At 38.6% G+C, this 22,415-nt stretch overlaps 2 protein-coding genes and 1 long non-coding RNA gene across 22 annotated transcripts in view; 1 reads left to right on the top strand and 2 right to left on the bottom strand.

Moving 5' to 3' along the window:
• LOC135966614 (uncharacterized) overlaps positions 1 to 594 on the bottom strand; it is a 31,696-nt gene extending 31,102 nt beyond the window's left edge. Inside the window, exon 1 of the long non-coding RNA XR_012421444.1 lies at positions 455 to 594. This is a non-coding gene — a long non-coding RNA (uncharacterized lncRNA). The remainder of the gene's footprint in view (positions 1 to 454) is intronic.
• KANSL1L (KAT8 regulatory NSL complex subunit 1 like) overlaps positions 1 to 2,210 on the top strand; it is a 140,041-nt gene extending 137,831 nt beyond the window's left edge. For 7 of the 12 annotated variants that reach the window (XM_005574155.4, XM_005574154.4, XM_045367647.3 and 4 more), the window contains exon 15: positions 476 to 2,210. In XM_005574155.4, the coding sequence (XP_005574212.3) occupies positions 476 to 706 (231 nt within the window). In that variant the 3' untranslated portion in view covers positions 707 to 2,210. The remainder of the gene's footprint in view (positions 1 to 475) is intronic. The other 5 variants (XR_012421439.1, XR_012421441.1, XR_012421442.1 and 2 more) reach the window with 1 other exon arrangement.
• Positions 2,056 to 20,718, bottom strand: RPE (ribulose-5-phosphate-3-epimerase). Of its 9 annotated transcripts, none has more exons than XM_015432713.3 (7): positions 20,578 to 20,718; positions 17,140 to 17,233; positions 13,573 to 13,652; positions 7,530 to 7,669; positions 7,006 to 7,140; positions 6,078 to 6,164; positions 2,056 to 3,965 (listed from the first exon to the last, which is right to left on the bottom strand). In XM_015432713.3, the coding sequence occupies exons 2-7, from the start codon at positions 17,166 to 17,168 to the stop codon at positions 3,843 to 3,845; spliced, it is 594 nt and encodes a 197-aa protein (XP_015288199.1). In that variant the 5' UTR covers positions 17,169 to 17,233; positions 20,578 to 20,718; the 3' UTR covers positions 2,056 to 3,842. The 9 variants fall into 9 exon arrangements, with proteins under 9 accessions (XP_015288199.1, XP_065382107.1, XP_065382108.1 ...); XM_065526035.1 differs by having other exon boundaries at positions 20,589 to 20,718; XM_065526036.1 differs by lacking the exon at positions 13,573 to 13,652.
• Between the last annotated feature and the right edge of the window lie 1,697 nt (positions 20,719 to 22,415).

The following is a 22,415-nucleotide window of genomic DNA, read 5'->3' as shown; positions in this document are numbered from 1 at the left end:
CTAACACTGCATCCATAAAATTCTTACACCTTTCTTCATAAATAGACACTGAAAAAGAACTAGATCTAGAATGGAATGGAGATTATAGAATTAACAGGCAAGTTACAGAAAGCTCAGGAAAGAAAAAGTTAATAGGTACCTTTAATAATGAAAATGAAGACATTGTAGAAGTATATCAAACCTGAGAACACTTTCCCAAAGTGCTCTTAGGTTGGAAATGAAGACCACTGCCTGTGGCAGCATTTCCTCTTCTTGGCAGAGGCAAAGTAAAGAAATAAATCCCAAAAGTCACTCAAGAATTCTCAGTATATTCCCTTTTGAGTTGCTATTTAAGTTGAAATGAAAATTTGTACAGTTATGTGCTAAAAGAACAGAACAATAATTATTACAATATAGATATGTACAGATTACTTGTTAGATGAATTTAAACAAAACAAATTAGTTGAAACTTAACTGAAAATGTTTCCCCTTTCAGTCTTTGTGGTGGGAACGACGGACTTTTCCACTGAAGGGTGAAGACATGGCAGCCTTATTATGTGAAGATGAAAAAAACGATCGGGTTGAATGGTCAAGCACAGCTTTCCATGGTGAAATCTTCGGTACCAGTGTACCAGAGAATGGCCACCATCCAAAAAAGCAGTCAGATGGAATAGAAGAATACAAAACCTTTGATCTAGGACTTACTAATGTTAAAAAAAATAGGTGACAGGGAACAGGTTAAGAAAACTATGTAAATGTAGGAAAGATGGGAGGAAATAAAGCCCTGTTCTGGATCTCCCATCCCCTCCAGAATAAGAGCATGTTCTGCATGTATTAATCTTTTATGCTGTTTATGAAACAGGCAAGATAAGTCTGTTTTTCCTTCTGGAACCACAAGGGTAACCAGCTTTTCATCTACAGACAAGTGGTAGTCATTTGTGTTTATCATGCAACTTACAAACACCAAGATATTAATTGCTGCAACTTGATGTCAAATCACCTTACTGGGTAATTTTTAAGACTATGTACCCACACCATACATACATACACATATATACACATATATACAAACCTGTGCGCCAAGTGACAGCTATTTTTTTATATACATGGTAATTCATTAAAATTGCCTTAATAATATATTAGAATATACAAATATGTGTGTATAAAATAAACACACACACACATCCCCCTATGTAGTTTTTGAAACACTGGCAATGACCCACTCCCCTTGGAAATGCATGTATGAACTACCCTATGAAATGTAAGCTGCAGTATAGATAAAACACAGGTTTCCACTGATAAAAGACATCTGAACATCTTGAATATAGAGATTAAGTTTTTTGTTGTTTTTCTGTTTAACGTGTTTAACCAACAGTAGAAGTTATTTACAGAAATTTATATACCAGATAACACAAAACTTCTTTATCCAAAATCATTGATATCTTTGGGACTAAACACAGGCTACTTTCTGTTTACTCCTAACAAAATAAAGCAAGCAAATTTGAGTTAAATATTGGTGCAATTTAATACTATCACATCTTTGAAAACTCAATTTGAGTTTTACCAATTAATGTGTCTCATGAAGACACCAATTTAAAATGAGCCACAAACAGTGAAGTCCTATCAGTATAAAATTTGAAAAAAAAAAAAAAAAGATTGTATTTCTAGATTAGCAAGAAATTAGTAATTCTGCCTGATTTCTATTTCTAGCTAATTTGGTCATTCTTTGCCATAGCTTACTCTATTCAAATAAACATATATTCTTGCTTGCATCCTAGATTGGGAATTAAACATTTTCAAAAAACAAAGCTTCAATATTTGGATACTAAAGAGTATATATGAAAGAAAATTCCTTTTGAAGCTATAAAACCATTTTTTATATGTGAAAGTTGAGGACAATTTATATAAATCACTTTTTGTCATGTAAAAACGTTATTCAAGTTGTACTACCCACATAACTGAAAATATTGGCCATTTGGCCTAATCTGTGAGATTTGACACTAAGTTTTTGTTAGAGATTGGAAATTATACTAGTCCTTTTAAGGGGTAAAAAATCCAAATTCAATACTGACAAACTTTTGCTTGTAGTTTTACTGTACATTTATTTTTAAAGAAAAAGAAAACAAAAGCCAGACAAACCCAAGTTGTCCAGGCAAATAAACTCAAATCTTTGTCATGTCTGATATTATAATCTTCTATGTAAGTTTTTTAATTAAAGTTATTTCTATATACCTTGTGTTGCTTGTTATTAAATGCGACCTACTCATGGCACAAAGCTTTCCTAAGCTGAAATAAAAACAAACATTAACACATTTTTACCTTGTAATGCAGGAAGAAACCCAAGCAAGCTCTAGTCTAAGCTTAACTGTTAGCATTCTTACTTTTTGAACCTTATTTCTCAAAACTTATAGTAGCCTCAAGAAGTCTATTGATACTGGTACTGATATTTCTTGCCATATTTATAACACAGCAAGAGTATTTACAGGAATGAAATAGCTGACACATATTTTTAGACTCTCTATAATTCAAACAGTTATAAATACTTAGTTTATGGATTGACTCTGCATCCTGTCATCTTTTCGCCTACCTGATCTTTCTTGGAATAAAATAATATATCCTTGGGGTCAAGATCCATAGTTCCAGAATATTCTCAGCCATCTGGTTCTGCTACAGTGTAAAATTAGACTGGAAATAAGACAATGTTAAGTAAAAAGCTTCTTACCTAACCGACCTCCCAAGGGCTCCATTTGTAAAAGTACAGACCAGAAATTCTACCACTTCCTAGATCCTTTCAGGGTACCATCCTACTACTGAGCATTAATTTCTTCATTTTTTAAATGGGGACAAAAATACCTGCTTTATTATTACCACTTACTTATAGAGGTGATTTACAGATTTAATGAGAATATATCAAAGTACTTTATAACTCATGAAATATAAACTTATATAATGCTATCTACTTTGTATTGAGCATATTCTAAATTCTGGGACTAGTACTGGAAACTTTAGGTATATAGTATTACCTCTTAATTCTCAATACAACCCCACAGTTGTTATAATTACATTTAATGTATAAATGAGTTAGGAGAAATGCAAAAAAGATTGGGTGATTTGTTAAAGGTCCAGCTAGAAAGGGGCGGTCAGAATTCAACCCAGTATTACTTCCAAACAGAGGTTTTACTTTTTCCTTTCTACTCAGAGCTAACACAACAGCATTATTTAACGTCCTTAAGAATGGTGGGGAGGAATCACTGAATAATCTGCTTTGACAAAACACCCTGATAAAATCTATGCTTGTATTTTACAACCCCTGGGTTTCATACATTGTTTTTATATTTTTCACACATCAAGTGTAAGGTTAAAAGTGATAGATTTTAAGAACCAAGAATATGGTATGCCATCCCACCCAAACTTATAAACAAACCACAAATAACATGAAATAGAAAAAAACCATAAAGACTTCCTTTGCTTTTGGAAAACAGCTGAGAAACAACAAAATTCTTTTCAGAAGTACAGACAAAATTTGTTTTTGTAGTGTAGTCAATATGCCCTCCTTAGGCATTAAGACACTTTTCTGTTTGTAACCTTAATACAGCCGTATTTTTACTCTTTATAAAAATCAAGTCTCTCAATAAAAACAGTATCTTACTCACTAATCATTAAGCTGCATCACTAAAAACATAGTTATACACACCAATTTCTAACCTCTTAGAATATTCTACACAATCAGTTTTAATCACTGGAATGAATAACTGCTCAAAAAAGCAGTGCAGCTTCAATTGCATTATGATTTGGTAGTCAATATTCCTGTTTTCCAGTAAAAGGGAGATTTCATGAACAGAAACATTGGGCTCCTTATGGTTTCATCGATCAAGAGAACGTTTCTGAGCAGCTTCTGAGCAAACATTTCTTAATAGGTTGATCACAGATCTGGGGTCTTCACTCCTCATAATAGCACTGCCAGACACAATCATGTTAGCTCCTGCCTGGAAGAAGTAAACAGTTAGGTTACGCCTCAAAGGAAAATGGAGAAAAACCTAAAACAGAATTCCTGGACTAGAATGTCTACCCTTGCATCTGTCAACATTTCAATCATATGAGAGCCACTTTGAGATTAAGCAGACTTAAGCAATCTAGTTCAATAAGAAAAATTTAAAATGTTCACAAATGAGGATGTGAGATTATTTTTAAATGTGTCTAAGAAATCATTGACCTTTCTAGTAAACCAACTCTTAATAATCTACATGGTATCTTTGCTACTCTTTAGATAAGGTTTATTAAAAGCCTTTACTCCTCAAGCCCACTAAGGTTTTTCCCAATATGCACCAATGCTTTTATTAGTTACTAAAAAAAAAAAAAACTTTTATTCTTAATTTGTGAGTGTGAAAGGACAATTATTGCTACCATGTGAAATTATCCATAAATTACGGCAAAATTAAAGTGATTTCTCATTTTTGTGTCAAAAAATGGAATGAATGTCTCTCTTTATACTTCATTGCATTCCAGAATGGTTTTGAAGTGGCTTTAAAAAAGTTTTTAACATATGTTTAAATATGGAAGCAAAGAAATTAAAAAAGAAAAGCTAAAAAATTGGGTCCAAATGTAACTCTGAGCTTCCTAGGATTTGATTCGAGGATGGAAACCCAATCTGTTTTGTGATTCACTGCTAGAACAAAGAGGGAGAAGTGGGAGAACCACAGGCTGAGGAAAATTTTTCCAGACAGTGTCACTTTATGTATGACAGCATTTCTAACAATATTCCTCACAGAAATTATAAAGGTAAGTTTTATAGGGTTAATACTGCAAATATCTCTTCAGTTAACCCATTTATGCCTAGTGTTCCATTATTGGAATGCTAAGCTTGTGGGAGTTCTTCATATCCTGCTGTTTAAGATCATCACCAAGGTCTGATTTTTCACAAAAAAAATTTGCAACCTCTGGCATAAAAGCAGAGTAGTATACTGGCAAAGCACAGTTTGTACAAAGCAATTCCACAAGCAGTCAAAAGGATATGAGCTCAGTCATTATCTGCCCAGCCCCTCCTGCATAAGTATTTACTACTGTCAAGCTTTTGATGGGTATATATCAAGCAGAAAAGTGTGAGAGTTATACAGAACCTGGAAGCAGATACACCACACTGTGAAAGAAAAGCAGGTCATGTGAGTTTTATTTTAATCACTTGTGGTGCTACTAGGAGGGCTGGCATCCTCGGGAGCCTGACTATGCTAGACTAGCTATCTGAAAAAAAAGTTAAAAAAAAGTTTTTATTTATATACAGATAGCCAAAGAGGTATATAGAGACAGCCAAAGGGGTATCAGGGCTAAATTTTAATCAAAAATGGTTCTAGCAAGTTCTTACAAGGAACAACTAAGTAATATATAGGTTCTAAAGAATAACGTAATAATTAGGTCAATTAGATTTCTCTACTTTTATCCCCCTTGGAGACGAGGTATCTTTTAATTCCATATTTTGGAAAAATTTCTCACTTCCAAGGCCCTGGAACTTAATGATCTTCCAAAGGGCTGAAATTCAACATATTATTTTTTAAAAAAGAACTTTCTTCAGCCTTCCTGAGACAACCAGGATTTACTATTTAACAATTTATGTGATTTTAGAATATCCACTTATGGGCCGGATGCAGTGGCTCACATCTGTAATCCCAACACTTTGGGAGGCCAAGGCAGGCAGATCACTTGAGGTCAGGAGTTCGAGACCAGCCTGGCCAACATGGTGAAATGCTGTCTCTACTAAAAATAAAAAAAATTAGCCAGGCACGGTGGCAGGTACCCGTAATGCCACCTACTCAGGAGGCTGAGGCAGGAGAATCGCTTGAACCCTGGAGGCAGAGATTGCAGTGAGCAGAGATCACACGACTGCACTCCAACCTGGGCTACAAAGACAGACTGTCTCAGAAAAAGAAAAAAAAAATCCACTTATGGCTGTTTATTTTCCTAGTTGTACATGTGAACAAAAAATACTTTTCCAAGAAAGAAAGTCAACTTAGGAACCATAGAGGGAATCGCTGGCCCATGAGACAATGTCCTGGAGACATACTTGACAGGAAATTGTTCTAGTCAGAGTTGAAGAGCAATCTCACCTCTGCACACTTATGGACAGTGTCAGGACCTACTCCACCATCGACCTCTATATCCAAAGATGGGAACTGGGTCCTCAACCAGTGAACCTAGATATATACATGAGGAAATAAGTAACTCCTAAAGTGGATATGTCGGTGGGGGTGGGCGGGTAGACAACCAAATAAACAAAAAAATCCAACAGCCAAAATTAGCACTTAAAACTCCAATTGTCTCACACAAAAACTATACCAATACAATATATTACCGGGGAACACTTGGTTTTTAATAGCAAGCTTTGTTCTATTTGGCAAACAGCAATCTGTAATGTCTTTATAGAGACTGTGTGTCATGGAAAGAAGACAGACAAATCCTCAATAGTCAATGACAACTTCCAAGAGATTTAAAGGTTACAGAGATAACAGTTTCAAAAGACAATTTCAAGACTCCTAGGCGTGGTGACTGACGCCTCTAATCCCAGCACTTTGGCAGACCAAGCAGGGAGGACAGCTTAAGCCCAGGAGTTCAAGACCAGCCTGGGTACACAGTGAGGCCTCCCCTCTACTAAAATATGTAAGAATTAGCTGGGCATGGTGGTGTGCACCTGTAGTCCCAGCTACTCAGGGCGCTGAGGCAGGAGGATCTCTTGAGTCCACGAGGTCGAGGCTGCAATGAACCCTAACTGCATCACTGCATTCCAGCCCAGGTGACAGAGCAAGACTTTGTCTCAAAGAAAGAGAAAATTTCAAGATAAAGATGTAATACTTCTCTGATTTTCAAATCAGAACTCTATTACAGCATTTATTATATACTGTATCAGAATGATCTGTAAGCATCCCCATCTCCTCACCTTCAGAACAGGTTATGCCTAAATATACAAGCCTTTCAATAAATGCTTACTGAATGAACACACGGTAAAAGTCTCACCCCAAAATCAAATACTTCTTTTACCTTTGGCATCATATCTTCCATGAATTTCTGCCCTCCAAACCCCGGTTCCACTGTCATAACCAAGGCCATATCTATTTGATTAGCCCATGGTGCCAAATACTCAACTGAGGTTCCTGGTTTGATGGCAAGGCCAACCTGTAACAGACACAAATATGCTGTATCACATTGACATTTACAATTCCCTCTGTATTACATTATGTGGCACAACAGGCCCAGTAGAAATATCTGTTCTTATTTTTCAAAAGTTAACAAGACTATTAAATGTAAGTACTTCCAGCAAGCAGTAGCTTTCAGAAAATATTAGTGGAATATATAAATGCTATTTGACAAAGAAGTTAAATCCTGGCATCATAGATGAAGAACAGCTGCTAAAGTAGGCAATGGGCCCTGACTGTGCCACTGCACTTCAGCCTGGGCGACAGAGCAAGACTCTGTCTCAAAAAAAGAGAAAATTTCCTGTTTCCAGCAAATCTTTCCCAACTGACAGTGAATGTTACAAAACACTCTCATCATTGGTTTCTTACCTTCATTCCATTCTCCCGAATATCTTTAATCAAAGCCCCTGGGTTCTCAGTAGCCTCGAGATGAAAGGTGTACTGATTGGCTCCTGCTACAGCCATTGGCTTTACCCACTGTTCTGGCTTGGACACCATCATGTGCATGTCTAGAAAAAAAAGACACTTCAAAATATTACTGAAAAATACCTGGTTCATGCTATTGGAAGCCAACCTGTATGCAGTTTTTGCCACTTCGGATATGAACTCTTTGGGCATCACACAAATCATTATTTCAATAGTTATAATTCAGTATAGGTAGTTTCCTCTTATTCTGAAGACATGGATTTATTTAAATTCATTTACAAAAACCCTTTTCCCACAAAATGCATACAGTGCTGTATATAAAAAGTTAACATCTAAAAATCAGGAAATCTAGGTCCAGGTCCAGGAAATGCCACTCTACAAAACTTAAAGAATATGTCATATTATCCATGCAGACTAGTTTCCTCTAGGAAAATTAAGTGATTCTTTTCATTTCTTCTTTCAATTTATTGAGCAATTACTGCACTATTAATTATTCTAGGTCCTAGGGTTAGAGCAAAAACATGAAACTCTCCTGTCACAGGGATTACATTCTTAATGGGACAGTCAAACAATAAACAAGGAAGTAAAATGCACACTAGGTAGGCAGTTAATATGGCTGGTGTGCATGGGGAAGGAGATACACCAGTCAGAGGTCAGGGAAGCACGTGGTGAGGAGAAACCCTACGGCATTCTGCAGGCCATTGGGAGAAATCACCACAGTGAAGTGACAAGATACTATCGACCGAGGAAGCTACGATAGCAATAACCCAGGTGAAAAATGATGGCAGCAATTCAGGATGGATATGTTCTGAAATAAGAGCAAAGAGAGCTGTGGATGGATGAGATGTGGAGGACGAGAAGATCCTCCACGGATAGACAGATGAGAGGAAAACAAAGATGGCATCAAGGATTTTGGACTTATTAACTAGAAGAATGGAACTGCCATTAATTGAGAGGCAAAAGACTGCAAGAACAAATTTAGGGGGAAGGACATGTTGACTACAAGAAACCTGATATCCATCCTAATGCTAAAGCTTGATCCATATAAACATATAAGGTGAAAATGGGCATGGCCTGCTTAAAGATCTTGACTTAAATCATAATAGCATATCATGAGAAGGAGAGGGCAGCTTAAAACAAGCTAAACCAAGAAATAACACTGTGAAGCATCCTGTGTTTGATAAATGTAGTGAGGAGAGGTTTTGAGTTTTTTATTTTGCTAGAGGAAGCACATTTCTGATACAGCCAAGTTATACTTAAGAAAAAAAATTTCTAACATTCCAGAACAATTATGAAATACAACAAAGCCTTTAAAAAAAAAGTCAGAAAAAGAGAGTATAAAGCTTGACTAATAAAGTCAAGATTAACATTTGTATTTCTAATCCACCAAAAGTAACTGCATGAGAATTTTTTTTTTTTTTTTTTTTTTTAAATAGAGATGAGGTTTCGCTTAACTCCTGGCCACAAGTGATCCTCTCATGTTGGCTTCCCAAAGTGCAGGGATCATAGGCATGGGCCACCACACCCAGCCTAAATTAGAACATATTTTAATAGGTAAAACTTTATTCTTTAAAAAAAGTATTAAATCTGGTGTTTCTTATTCTTTGAATTATAAACAAGGAAAATTCAAGCTGGTTGAAAATACCTACTCTATTCATTCCGTAAGTTACCAGACTGCTAGCTATGTCATCCTTACTCAATCTCTAGCATCCAGTAACCACTAGCAACCCTCAACGGAGAATTTCTTTGGTGTTTAGGGAGTCAGTAGCTCAGCAAATCCGTGTACAGTTAACATTAGATCAGCAATTCTCAAACATTCTATTATCATTCTATTATCATCTATTACAATCATAATCTATTATTCATAAAATTGGTCAACAATATGCTGATTAAAAAGAATCTAAGTTCTATTAAATTCTAAGTTACATTAAAAAAAACACTCACTATATATGGCTAGGTGTGGTGGCTCAAGCCTGTAATCCTAGCACTTTGGGAGGCCAAGGCAAGTGGATTGCTTGAGCCCAGGAGTTCACACTCTTAAAAATTAATAAAGACCCCAAGAAACTTCTGTTGATATGGGTTATATTTATAGATATTTAATGTATAAGAAATTCAAACTAAGACATTTTCAAGCATGTAATTTTTGGCGGGTACGGTGGCTCACACCTATAATCTTAGGAGGCTGAGGAGGGAGGATGGCTTGAGCCCAGTTTGAGACCATCCTGGGCAATGTAGTAAGACTCCTTCTCAATAACAACAGAATAATTAGCTAGGCATGGTAGTGTGATCCTGCAGTCCCAGCTACTGGAGGGGAGGGGTGAGGTGGGAGGACTGCTTAAGCCCAGGAAGACTGAGGCTTCAACGAGGTATGAAGGCCACGACTACACTCTAGCCTGGGCGACAGAGCAAGACTGTCTCAAAAAAGATACCTCTATTACATATTAATTAAGAGTGGTATTGTTTGTTTTACATTTTTGCAAGTCTTTGGTGTCTGGCTTAATAGAAGACACCTATATTCTCACATCTGTTCCATATCCAATCTGTTGTAATACAGATGTTCTATGACTTACAACGGGGTTACATCCCAATGAACTCATCCTGAATTGAAAATATTGTTATGTCTAACTGCATTTAATATACCTAACATACTAAACGTCATAGCTTTAGCCTAGCCTACCTTAAATGTGCTGAGTGGTAATTTTATAAAGGTTAGCTGCAATGTGCACTCTGTAAACCCTATCAATAAGCTTTTCATTCTTTGTTACATTAAAACCCATTGTTTGTCTTGTATTTTGAATGGGTATTTTAAGTACTGATTTACTGAGTTACACACATCTGACAAACAGTGACAGATTTCATTCCATAGTACCCCAAAATTACATTTGTTAAAATAACTACAGATCTCATCAGAAAAGCTTGTTAACTGTTGGGACGCTATCAAATCCACAGTGGTAAGATACACAAGTTCTTCAAAATTCTAATTTTGGGAACAAAAACTGACAAAGTATCTTTCCTTGAAGAGACAGCCGCATTTAGTTAACATTTTTTAAAAGTCATTAAAATAGCCAGGTCTGAAAAACCATAGTTTATCTCTCAGTTGTTCTTTCAAATAAACATAGTGTTCTGGAGGAAAGCAGCTAGTTCAGATCATACCTCTATGGTACAAGTAGTTTTCCTTGAGAAAACCATTATGTTCCAATTCCAATATGCAGCAATGCAGCACAAGTGCTTTATATGCACTTCCTACTTTGTCACACAAAGTATTAAAAAGGCATGTATTCAAGGACCAAGATTTATTAATTTGTACTGCTTCATCAAGGATATTTATTGCAAATGCATGATGATGAAGAATATAACAACTCCTGATATAGTCCCTGCCTTGAGTTGGTTAAGGCACAAGCAAACTAACTCATCAATGTTTTTGAACCATCAGTAGAAATAATGGTAAATAATTTCCTAGTATTATGAAAATAGTTTTGATATACTCTCATGGATGACCTGCAAGGGTCTTAAGGAATTGTGTGAGTCCTTATACAAAGTACTTGAGGATCACTGATTTAGACAATAACAGGAACAGACTTTTCCCTATCACTTTATTTCTTAGACGTTTATTTCTACTCAACATGAAAACTGAAGAGTTAAGAATGTTAGCGTTACATATACAACACAACATGTAATCTTGGTCCTAGAATACATTCATGTATCAATTATCCAACAACCAAAATCCAAGAATTAAACAAATGTTTCTTAATATAAAAAACAAAGGTAGCTGGGCTCAGTGACTTACACCTACAATCACAACACTTTGGGAGGCCAAGGCAGGAGGATGGCTTGAGCCCAAGTGTTCAAGATCAGCCTGGGCAATACAGGGAGATCCCATCTCTACAAAAAGTAAAAAAATAAAAATAAAAATAAAAATAGCCGGGTGTGGTGGCACACACCTGTAGTCCTAGCTATAGCTGCAGCGGGAGGACTGCTTGAGCCCAGGAGTTCAAGGATGCAGTGAGCTATGATTGTATCACTGTACTCCTGCCTGGGTAATAGACGGAGTCTGTCCCTTAAAGCAACAACAACAACAAAAAGCCAAAAACCGAAAAACAAGGGTCACAAAACCCAAACATTAAAGTAAATGGATTTATCTTTCAGATAAAATTCTAGAAATATTAATTAGCAAGTTTATCAACAAATTAAAAACAACAAGAAAAAGCAGATTGTGTGTGGTGTCAGCAACACAGGATTGTTAAAAGGAAAGGCACTGACAGGAAATGATATAGACAATAGTATGGTGTGACAATGGGAGCCCAAATAAAAGGGAGGAAAAAGGAAAAAAAAAAGAAAGCATTAAAAAAATCCACACAACAAAGCCAGAAGCGAGGATTCTGGCCATTGTACAGTGGGAGCAAACAATGCTATGTATTTCATCCACCTCTCACGGTCATGAGAACAACCTTAATTCAAAGGAAAAGTCATGGTATCTGCTATATAAGCTAACTATGGCTTAAAAAAAAGTTTAGATAATCAGAGGACTATATCCCATTATCTGGAAATTTCAAAATGGTGAGCATATTGGTGGAACATTGTTTCCTCATGCCACATAAATGAGGTAATAATGTACATTTTCTTTGGTGTACTCAAATGCAGGGGCTGAAGACTGTATCCAACTGAATTTTCTGTGACATTGGAAATGTCCCATAGCTGCACTGCACAATATGTGACTGCTGAAGACTTGCAACGCGATTAATGTAAATAAGAAACTGAATTTTTAAGTTTATGTAATTTAATTAAAAAAAAAATTTTTTTTTTTTGACATGGAGTCTCACACTGTCACTCAGGCTGGAGTGCAGTGGAATGATCTCAGCTCACTACAATCTCCACCTCCCAGGTTCAAGAGCTTCTCATGCCTCAGCCTCCTGAGTAGCTGGCATTATAGGCGTGCGCCACCATGCCCGGCTAATTTTTGTATTTTTAGTAGAGACGGGGTTTCACCATGTTGGCCATTCTGGTCATGAACTTAAGTTTATTTAATTTTAGTAGCTACATGTGGCTTATGACTACCATAGCGAACAGCACAGAGTCCTTCATAAAACTGGTCAACAATATGCTGATTAAAAAGAATCTAAGTTCTATTAAATTCTAAGTTACATTTAAAAAACTATTTAGGCTAGGCGTGGTGGCTCAAGCCTGTAATCCTAGCACTTTGGGAGGCCAAGGCAGGTGGACTGCTTGAGCCCAGGAGTTTGAGACTAGCCTGGGCAACATGGCAAAACTCAGTCTCTTTTTTTAAAAAAAGAAAAAAATAAATAACACTACTTAAAAAAACGTGTACAATTTCTCATGTTTAAGAGATCTGACAGGTGAGACATTGCTAACTTAATATAAATCACTTGTAGGCCACTAAGTAATCTTAAAAATCTTAATTTACATTGTACTATGACATTGGAGTGAATATTTAGGCACCACTTGTAGAAAGCTCCAATTTGCACAAAACAAATGGCTTCTGGACCATAAATCAACTGATTCATAAACTCATTTAACAATCACACTGAACCCTGATCATGTCTATGCTTAGCTTTAGGAAAACCACAGTAAATAAAGTGGATTCAATCCCTGCCCTCAAAGTTTACAGTCTAATAAAAGTCATCGCAGATCAAAGGAAGTTCTGGAGGAAAATCAACAGGTGATAAGATAATTAGATAAAGGTTAATTTGGGAGAGGGTGCTCAAAAAGGCCTCTCTGAGGAACTGACAAATGACTTGAGGCCCAAAGATGTGGCAGCCAGCCAAGCCTCTACCTTTCCACGCAGATGAGCCAAGGCCCAGAGGCAGGAAGAAGTTTGGCTTGTTACTGGAGTCACGCCAATGAAGACCCAGCATAGGGAAGTTGGGGAAAGGGAGCCAGATGAACTTGGAAGTTAAAAAAATCAACCATCCAGTTTTCCTTTACTTGAGCAACACATCCAGCTTCAGATGGCATAACACCCACTTACCAAAGAAAGGGTCCTGGCCTAGCTGCTTTCGAAGGCTTTCTACCACAGGGTGACCAAAGGTGATGTTGGGAACAAAATGCCTACAAGACAAACAAAATCTACTCTGAAAATGTTTTCAATTCAGTTTCTGTATCTCTCTCAATATGAATTCTGACACGGGTTGAGGGGATTGTGTGCAATGTTTTTCAATTTAATACTTAATCATCAGTATTAAATAATACTAAAAATACCGGGTTATTTTGGTTTTACCAGGTAACGTCTTCTTGACATTTCAACAAATCATGTCACATATATTTTCATAATGATTTGACTCTGTAATTCACAACCCATGACAGGTAGAAATGGAGAGATGACAAAATCAGAAACCCTCAGGCTTTATGACTTGCCCAAGTCACACACTAGTTAGTAAGTTCTGGACTCTTAACATTGATCTGAATCCTAGTCTGTCTCACGAGGCCTGTGACTACTTCTAATCACTTCTATCACAGGGCATTAAATGATAGTTTCTTTAAACTTTCTTAAAGAAGACTAATAAAGAAATGTGATGTGTTTATTAATAATGACCACCTTTCACTGAGGGTTTACTACATGCCAAGCACTGTAATTTACTTCACTTCATCTTCACGACAGCCTTATAGAGTAGATGCTATTATTATCCCCTTTGAAGAGCACAAGATAAATAAAATCCTTAAGTAACTCAGCTAATAATTTGTGAAGTGGATTCAAATTAAGTCTACCAGTTGGGTGCAGTAGCTCATTCCTGTAACCCCGATACTTCAGGAGGCTGAGGCAGGCAGATCACTTGAGGTCAGGAGCTCAAACCAGCCTGGCCAACGTAGTGAAACCCTGTGTCTACTAAAAATAGAAAAATTAGCTGGGAGTGGTGGCATGCACCTGTAATCCCAGCTACTCAGCAGGCTGAGGCAGGAGAATCGTTTGAACCTGGGAGATGGAGAGTGCAGTGAGCCAAGATTGCGCCACTGTATTCCAGCCTGGGCAACAAAGCGAGACTTATCTCAAAAACAAAAACAAAAATGAATCAAGTCTACCAGACCCACGGTACTTATCCTTTACCTTACTCCAGTTAATCTTTTTGTTCTATCACTAGTTCACTTAAATATTTAACAAAACCAGGGCCAGTCTCAGTGGCTCACACCTGTAATCCCAGCACTTTGGGAGAACGAGGTGGGCGGATCACAAGGGCAGGTGTTCAAGACCAGCCTGGCCAACATGGTGAAACTCCATCTATATTAAAAATACAAAAATTCGCTGGGCATGGTGGCGTGCATCTGTAATCCCAGACACTCGGGAGGCTGAGGCAGGAGAATCGCTTGTACCCAGGAGGTGGAGGTTGCAGTGAGCCGAGATTGCGCCGCTGCGCTCCAGCCTGGGCAACAGAGCAAGACTCCGTCTCCAAAAAAAATAAAAATAAAAACAATAATCATAATAATAAAATCTCCTATATGCAAGTACCATACTAGGTGCTTCAGAATACTGTTTTGTAAAGAAATATGCTCCAGTTCCTGTTTTTCCTAGGAGCTTACCATCTCACTGGCAAGAGATGACAGAGATTGACAGCTAAGGACTCACCAGAATTCACAACCCTACTGCTATCGTATAGTTGTCAGTGGGATGTCAACTCAGTCAAACCTTCTCATGCTCAGTTCCCTTTACATTCAAGTGACTCATGTGACTTTACATCCCAGTTCCCAGTTCCCTTTACATCCAAGTGGCTTATGTGAATAACTCTCACCACCGGACTGTGAGTGCAAGTAACGTGTGTCACTGCAGAGTCCGGAAGGTTAAGGAGAATTCTTTTCCTATTGCCACTTTACCCTTCTGCCAACAAAGCCCTTACAGAATGGAAGAGACACAGAATGGAAGAACACTCACGCTGAACTCTTACATGAGGAGAAACTAGAACTAAGCTACTGAAATCTGGGCTTTGTTAAAGCAGCAGGTATTATCCTATATGAGGATTACAAGAAAAGCTATACAATAACAGGCAGGTAACATGTGATTATAGACAAAATATACATAAAATAAGAGCAAGTATTAGAGAACATTAAGAAAGAAGTTCATGAGATTTACAAAATAGGATTTATAAAGATGGGAAAAGAAACAAAGGCTGAAAATGAAGCAGAAGCAGAAACAAGCAAGTTATAGTCAAAGACGTGGAGAGTGGTATTGACCGACTTTGGCTAGTGTGAAAAAAAGATGGGAGGTGGGTAGTATCACATGAGAGGCATCAAAGGCCAAGCTCATTGTCTGGACTTTTGTCCTGCTGGAAATATGAAGTAAGATCTTAAAGCAAGAAATATTAATAAATAAGATAGAATGGGAAATAAATTACAACAGGGTAGGTAATTGCAACTGCCACTTGGTAAGTGGCAAGGAACACTAAGAATGACAAAACAGGCAAAACTGATCGGATCCGTTAAATGATTAGGTGTGTGGGAGGGGAGTTAAAATACAAACTATGTTTAAGGCCTAACAGTTAAGATGACAGGTAGAATGACTGTTAATAAAAACCAAACTTATACGTGGGCCACACACAGTTCTAAAGACTTTCTATATATTAAATCATTAAAACCTCACAACAACCCTATGAGGTAGGTACTTTTATTAACTGTATCCTACAGATGAGGAACAGAGGCCCAAGGTCACACAACCAGTAAGCGCTGGGGGCGGGAGTTACACATAGGCACTACGGCTACCAAGTCCAGGCTCTTAACTACTATGCTCATCTGTCCCTATAACAACAACTAACGAAACAAATGGGGAACAAGTCTAGCGGAGAAGAGATTCAAGAGAGAGAGGTAAGGATTCAGGACACGTCGGAGAGGGACAGGTAAGGCGGATGGGTACAGACACTTTCACTCAATAACACCTTGGTCTTTGGAGGTTTAATTTCTATCATGAAAAAAGTGATTCTACCATTTGCCTGAGCAATGATTGTCAGGGCTGTGGATAAGATGTATGTGTTTACTTAAAACTTGAAATAAGGGTCACAGAAGCAGGCAGTAAGGCCTACTGAATGCTTTACAACTCTGGAATTAAAGATTTGAATTTCACATACTGTTCTTTTATTATGCTGTGTAGTCTGGGAAATAGTTTTGTTGTCTTAACAGTAGGTTTCATTTATCATGAAAATAAAAGTATAATATCCACCTCCCGAGTAAACACGAGAACCAAAAAAAAAAATACACTTCTACTTTTTTGGGAAAACCTAAACAAAACGTATAAAAATACTATCCCTACAGTTATGTGACTTAATTTGTGCTTCTGAAAATCAATTAAATGCTAGGTTCACAAAGTATACTGGAAGAACAAAAACGCACCAGTAGTCTCAAAAAACCCAAAGGCTATGCTGAGCCATAACAAAAAAGGGCTACAATCCTAAGCATGAAGTCAGGGTGTCTCAAATTTACCAAACAGTAACGATGAGAGCAGTTCTAATGTATTTACAGTCTCCACCTCAGCCTACTGACTCCAAAGAGGACCAGGAATCTGACTTTTTAATAAATGCCAGAGGGAGTTAACAGACCAGCTTGGAAAACACTTAACTGTTTCACTTTAATGGAGAGAAACTTCATTAAAAATTATGCTTCATCATTATCTTATTCTGCCTCTTTTTCCTTTATTTTCTGGAGTCGGTTAACTGTGAAAGAAATAAAATACAATAAAAAGGTATCCCTTTCTCCCAGGGACTCACTGGAATTACACTATAATTTTTGTAATACAACGATACAATTTTCTCTCTCACATTCCATCATCACTCCTAAGCTTTACTTACATAATTCTAACACAATCTACTGCAGACAGATCAAGCCATTTACCCTATCTCCCAACAAGGCAAAGATGGTAAGAGGAGGATTAGAGTCGCTATAAAAGGTACAGGACTGTAACTAGAAAACAATCTTCCTATAAAAGGTACAGGACTGTAACTAGAAAACAATCTTCCTGTGAATCAGGAATCACAAACTCAAATGCTGCTGGGGGTTAGTAGATAACATCAAAGAGCAAAACAGAGCAGATAGGGAAAGGCACCAAATGAAGTACATCCCGGATGACTAAAGGTGACGCTGCCCCTGTCAGCTCCAGCGCGTGTCACCTTGTAAGACTGAGGACCCAGTGCTGGAAGTCTTTGTTTTTTTGTTGTTGTTGTTTTTGTTTTTTTCCCCCAAAAGTGAGAAATGCAGCAAAAGTCAGAAATGTGAAATCGTCCCAGTTTTAAATCCTGGTAGCTAATTTAGAAATTAGTTTGCTAATTTAGAAATTCTTTGCTCTGTTCCCATGGTTAGGATGAACACATTCTAGTCACTGTCCTGTCATGATGTATTTATGTTTTCTAGGTTTTTTTCCCCCAGATAATCCGCTTGTCCTTTGTTTCACATATCCAGTCATGCTAGTGCTCCATCTTCCACAGTACTCCGCAAACCAGTTTCCGACTTTCTAAATGAAGAAATTCAGTTGTAACCAGGGGAGAAATTGGAGGTCTCGGTGGGGAGGAGACTAGAAAACAACAAGCACATCCAAAGTGTAATGTTGGATGAGATTTTAAAAAGGGGCCAGGAAAAAAAACCATGAAGGCAGTCCTGAGAGGGAAGGCACATTGTGGCTGCACTTTCATGGCCCTAGCTAGACACCACAGCACATCACGTAGGGGCCCTGGCACCAGCTCTGCCGGCCTCTGCTGAATCTGGTGAGACATCAGGGAAGAAGCTGAACCTCCCTACACTGGTTTTCTCCTTTGCAAAAGGGGAATAAAAACAGCTTTTAACTCAGAAAGTAGAGAAGATTAAAAGAGAAATAATTTTAAAATTGTGTATGCAGAATTCAGTTTCTCCAAACCAAAGTACCTCCTGGCAAAGGGGAAGAGGAATAAATAAAAAACAAATACTTTTTAAAAATTTTTTTGTTCCCAAAACTCTGATCCATTTTATGGATCCAATTTATCTTATTGAGCTCAGTCTGCCATAGAGCTGCGAGGGGACAAAAGTGACTCCTGAGAGACTCCTCCTATTATGATTAAGCCATTCATTCATTCAGCCAATGATTACTAAGCTCCTTATGGTGCTTTTCCAGCAAAGAATACATAGGTGAGCAAAAAGAAAAAAAACTTGGCTTTCAGGAAGCTTACAGGGGAGCAGGAAAGACATGAAATAAGTTAATAACAATAAGCATACAGTTAACAAAAATAAGTATACAAATTATTAGTTGCTTTTTTGAGGCCAAAGACCATTCCCTGTAAACCTAGGACCCACAGAAAGCATTTAATTTGAGACAACACAAGTTGCTGCATTGCTTCCAACCCTGGCTCCACTATTTTCGAGACCACTGTCAGATGACTTAACCTCTCTGTGCCCAACTCCTCGCTGTCAAATGCTGGTGGTAATAACATCAATTTCAAACGGCTGGGTGAGTTAATTCACACAAAAAAAAACACCAGAACGGAAATAGTCAAGTGCTCATAAACATTGCTATTATGGTTATCATTAATAATCCTGACTGGTGAACTGAAACAATTACTTTCCCCAACCATTAACTTACTCAAACATAGTTTAATTAAAACCAAATTGCTTTCTGTGTCAAACAGATTCACAAATATACATGTAGCTTATTCCATCCTGTGACCCTCTAGGTGTTTACTCTAGCACAAAAATGTAGCTACTTATCTTTGAGGTACACACTCAGGGTATTACCTGTGACAGTTTAAGGCTTTCAAGCAAAGGTGTTAAAAATGAAGTAAATAAGTACAATTACATATAATGGCCAACTAAAGGCCAACCTTTGTGAGAGAGAACATTTACTAAACTTTTTACACATTTGGCCTATTCTTAGTACTCGATGGTCAAAGTTTTGTCATTATCAGTTGGGTGGACTCCTAAGGTAACTGAGTAAAATGCAAAAGAGAAACAATACATTTAACCACATAGAGCAATGGAAGATAAAATTCTTCAAAGTCAGATTAACATTAAAAAGAAAAGGAAATCATCACCTTTTGAAAATGACACCAATTTGCAAATTGAATGAGGAAACACAGGGTTTTTACCTATTTAAAATAAATTTATTTTTCCATCCCCACTCAAGATAATGGCATTTATGATTTTTATAGTCAGTTAACAGTGGGGCTCAGAGAACTACTTGGCAAACCCAGGAAGGGCCAAGCTGCAAGTCTGTCACAATCTTCTGTAATCTTGAGGGAGTCTTACTATTTTCTGTGGGGTTGTTTCCTCATTCTATTACCAACTTCAGAAACTAATATCCTGATTCCAAACAATATTATGTGCTGTATCTACAGTGCTTAAAAATTACTTACAAAAAACTGACCTCCCTGAAGAACAGGGTGCCTGAAGAGAAAATAGGAAATCAGACTTTTAATAATGATGTAACTAACAATTACAGAGAACTTAATATACGCCAGGCACTGTAAACCTTACATGTACTCGCTCATTTCATCTTCCAAAGATGCCTAAGCGGTAGGTTCTATTAGTAGTTTCATTTTTCAAATTATGAAACTGAAGCTCAATGAGGTTAGTGGCTTGTCCAAGGTAACCCAGCAAGTGGCAGAACTCGGGAACCTCGCTGCAGGTGCCAACTTTAATCGTTACAGAAGTCTGTCTCCCCAGCTTTGCCACTAACTAGCTATATGAGCTTGGGCAAGTCATGCTTCTCCCCTTGGGCCTCAGTTTCTGTAGTTGAAAGTGAAGAAACGTCCTAAAGATTTAGGTCGCTTCCGGGTCCTAAGTGATAGAAGACCACACGTTACGTGGGGGGGGAGGGGAGGAATTGAGGTTTGGGATCCGGCCGCAACCCAGGACGCCGCGACAGTTCTGCTCCTGCCAGAGCCTCCAGGGGTCCTACCCAACTCCCCTCCTAGCATGGCGTTCAGAGTGAGGCGCTCGGTGGCACAGGGACGCGGTACATCCAACAGGCACTCAATAAAGGTGCGCTGATCCCGCCCCCCGCGCGGCAAGCCCGACCGGAGCCCGGAGGAGTTACCCGTCCATTACATCCAGGTGCAGATAATCGGCCCCAGAGTCTAGCATCCGGAGGCACTCGGCCCCTAAATTGGCCAGGTCGCTGTTGAGGATGGACGGGCCAATCTTGCAGCCCGACGCCATACCGCTGGCTCCCCAGAGCAAGTTACCCCACGAGTCCCCCGGCAAGACTAGAGCGTCACTCCGATTGGGCGGGCAGTTTTGGCCCCGCCCCTTCTCCGTACAGGCTTCCGGACTGTACGGGAAGCAGCGACTCTGCGATGAGGAAGTTCCGCCTCCTCCTGGCGTGAGGCGGTCTCTGCTGTCCGCCTGGGGCGGGGCGGGGCGTGGCACACGGGAGTCGTGTTCCTAGTTCTGACCTTCCTTCTTATGCTGTTTGAATCTTAAAGTCCTCGCAGCACTCAAGGCGTTTCTCAACCTTTTTTCGCTTTGCTTCCCCTACAGTTCTTTCTCCTCGGTTCTTGACTTCACATCACCTTTTGTTTCTCTCCACCCTTTGCATGTGCGTTCCTTTCCTCTCCAGCGACTATGCTGGCCCTTTAAAACAACAATTAAAAACCTTCTTCCCTCGTATTTCTCTTAGAGCTCTTCTTTTGAGTTGGAGGAACCCTGGCTCTGCTAAATACTAGCTGGGTGACCTGGCAAGTCACTTCTTACTTCGGTTTCCTCATCTGTAAAGACAGTGCCCAGCTTTAGGGTTGTATTAAATGAGTGAAGCCAGATAATGCGCCCAGCAGGATGCCTGGTGCTCAGTACAAAATGGTAGTTATTATTACCCTCTTTTTCTGCCTCTGCACTTCCTCCTCCTTATCTTTTTTGTTTTTCCCTCTGTTGAGGCTCAGAAAATAATAGTCCAAAGTGAAGGCTTCAGACGCAACAGTGTTTCTCTGACTTCATGTCCTGCGCTCTTCTCAATCTCATTCTCCCAGGAGGCAGGTCATAGAAACTAGAGCCCCTCTTCCCTAAGAAGAGTCATTGAAACCAGAACTCCCTTTTCTTGAAGCCAGCCATAAAACCCAAAAGCATTACTCTAGCTTTCCTCCACCTTTCTGTGTAAAAACTGGCCAAAAATTATTTGACCTACTTCAATTGTAGGTTATAAAACTCCTCTTCTAGAGAAGGTTCTATCCCATATCCAGGAGAAGGGAATGCTGCACAGAGAGGCCAGGAATCCAAACTAGACTGGCCAAGGCCGGGTCAGACTATTAGCATTAGATCGCCTATTTTGTCCAATCGTATTTCTACATGGCTGTCCATACTTTGTTGAACCTAAGTATAAAAATGGGTAATCACCCCTGTACCTTTGGGTCTTCATTCTAAAGGCTCCAGTGTCAGGTAAAACTATGATCAAATAAGTTGTTATGCCTTTTATCCTGTTAAACTTCTTTTTGTCAGTGATGTTCAGGAAACCTTTGGAGGGTGAAGGGGAAGTTTTCCCTTGACCCCTACACCTCTCCAGTGCTCATTCACAAATTGTGATAGGTTTGTGTGCTGTTCATGGTTCAGAAATGGATAAGAGTATCCTGATGCTAAATGTGCCTAGGGTCAGAAAAAGAGACAGAAGTAAAACCACATGAGGGGGAAAAAATGGACTTAGCAAGAGCAATCCTTAAGGGGTCAGAATAGAGCACTTTGTATAAAAGACGGAAGTGGTAACTTGGACCACGTGGTGTTTCTGGCCACATTGTGAGGACAACCAGATCTTTAACAATCCCACTGGGAAATCTACCAGTTATTCCAGTAGGTCAAAGCCTGGGCAGAGAAGTTTATTTTTATTTTGAAAGGTAGATTTGGAAAGCATGAGTAGAGCTCAGTTTGTTGGGAGGGGTGACAGGGAGT

Source organism: Macaca fascicularis, chromosome 12 (assembly GCF_037993035.2).
Source record: "Macaca fascicularis isolate 582-1 chromosome 12, T2T-MFA8v1.1".
In the NCBI taxonomy this organism is placed as follows: Eukaryota; Metazoa; Chordata; class Mammalia; order Primates; family Cercopithecidae; genus Macaca; species Macaca fascicularis.
The sequence above is the reverse complement of the archived record's forward strand: the minus strand, read 5'-3'. Positions and strand labels throughout refer to the sequence as shown.

What these genes read in the sequence shown, in the direction of transcription:
- RPE (XM_065526037.2), bottom strand. Translation starts at nt 20,699, where the DNA reads ATGGCGTCGGGCTGCAAGATTGGCCCGTCCATCCTCAACAGCGACCTG. An exon ending in AGGCCAGGACCCTTTCTTTG is followed by an intron (nt 7,670 to 13,572) that starts GTAAGTGGGTGT and finishes TTTTTTTTCTAG; the next exon opens with ACATGCACATGATGGTGTCC. An exon ending in TGGAAGATATGATGCCAAAG is followed by an intron (nt 6,165 to 7,005) that starts GTAAAAGAAGTA and finishes GTATATATCTAG; the next exon opens with GTTCACTGGTTGAGGACCCA.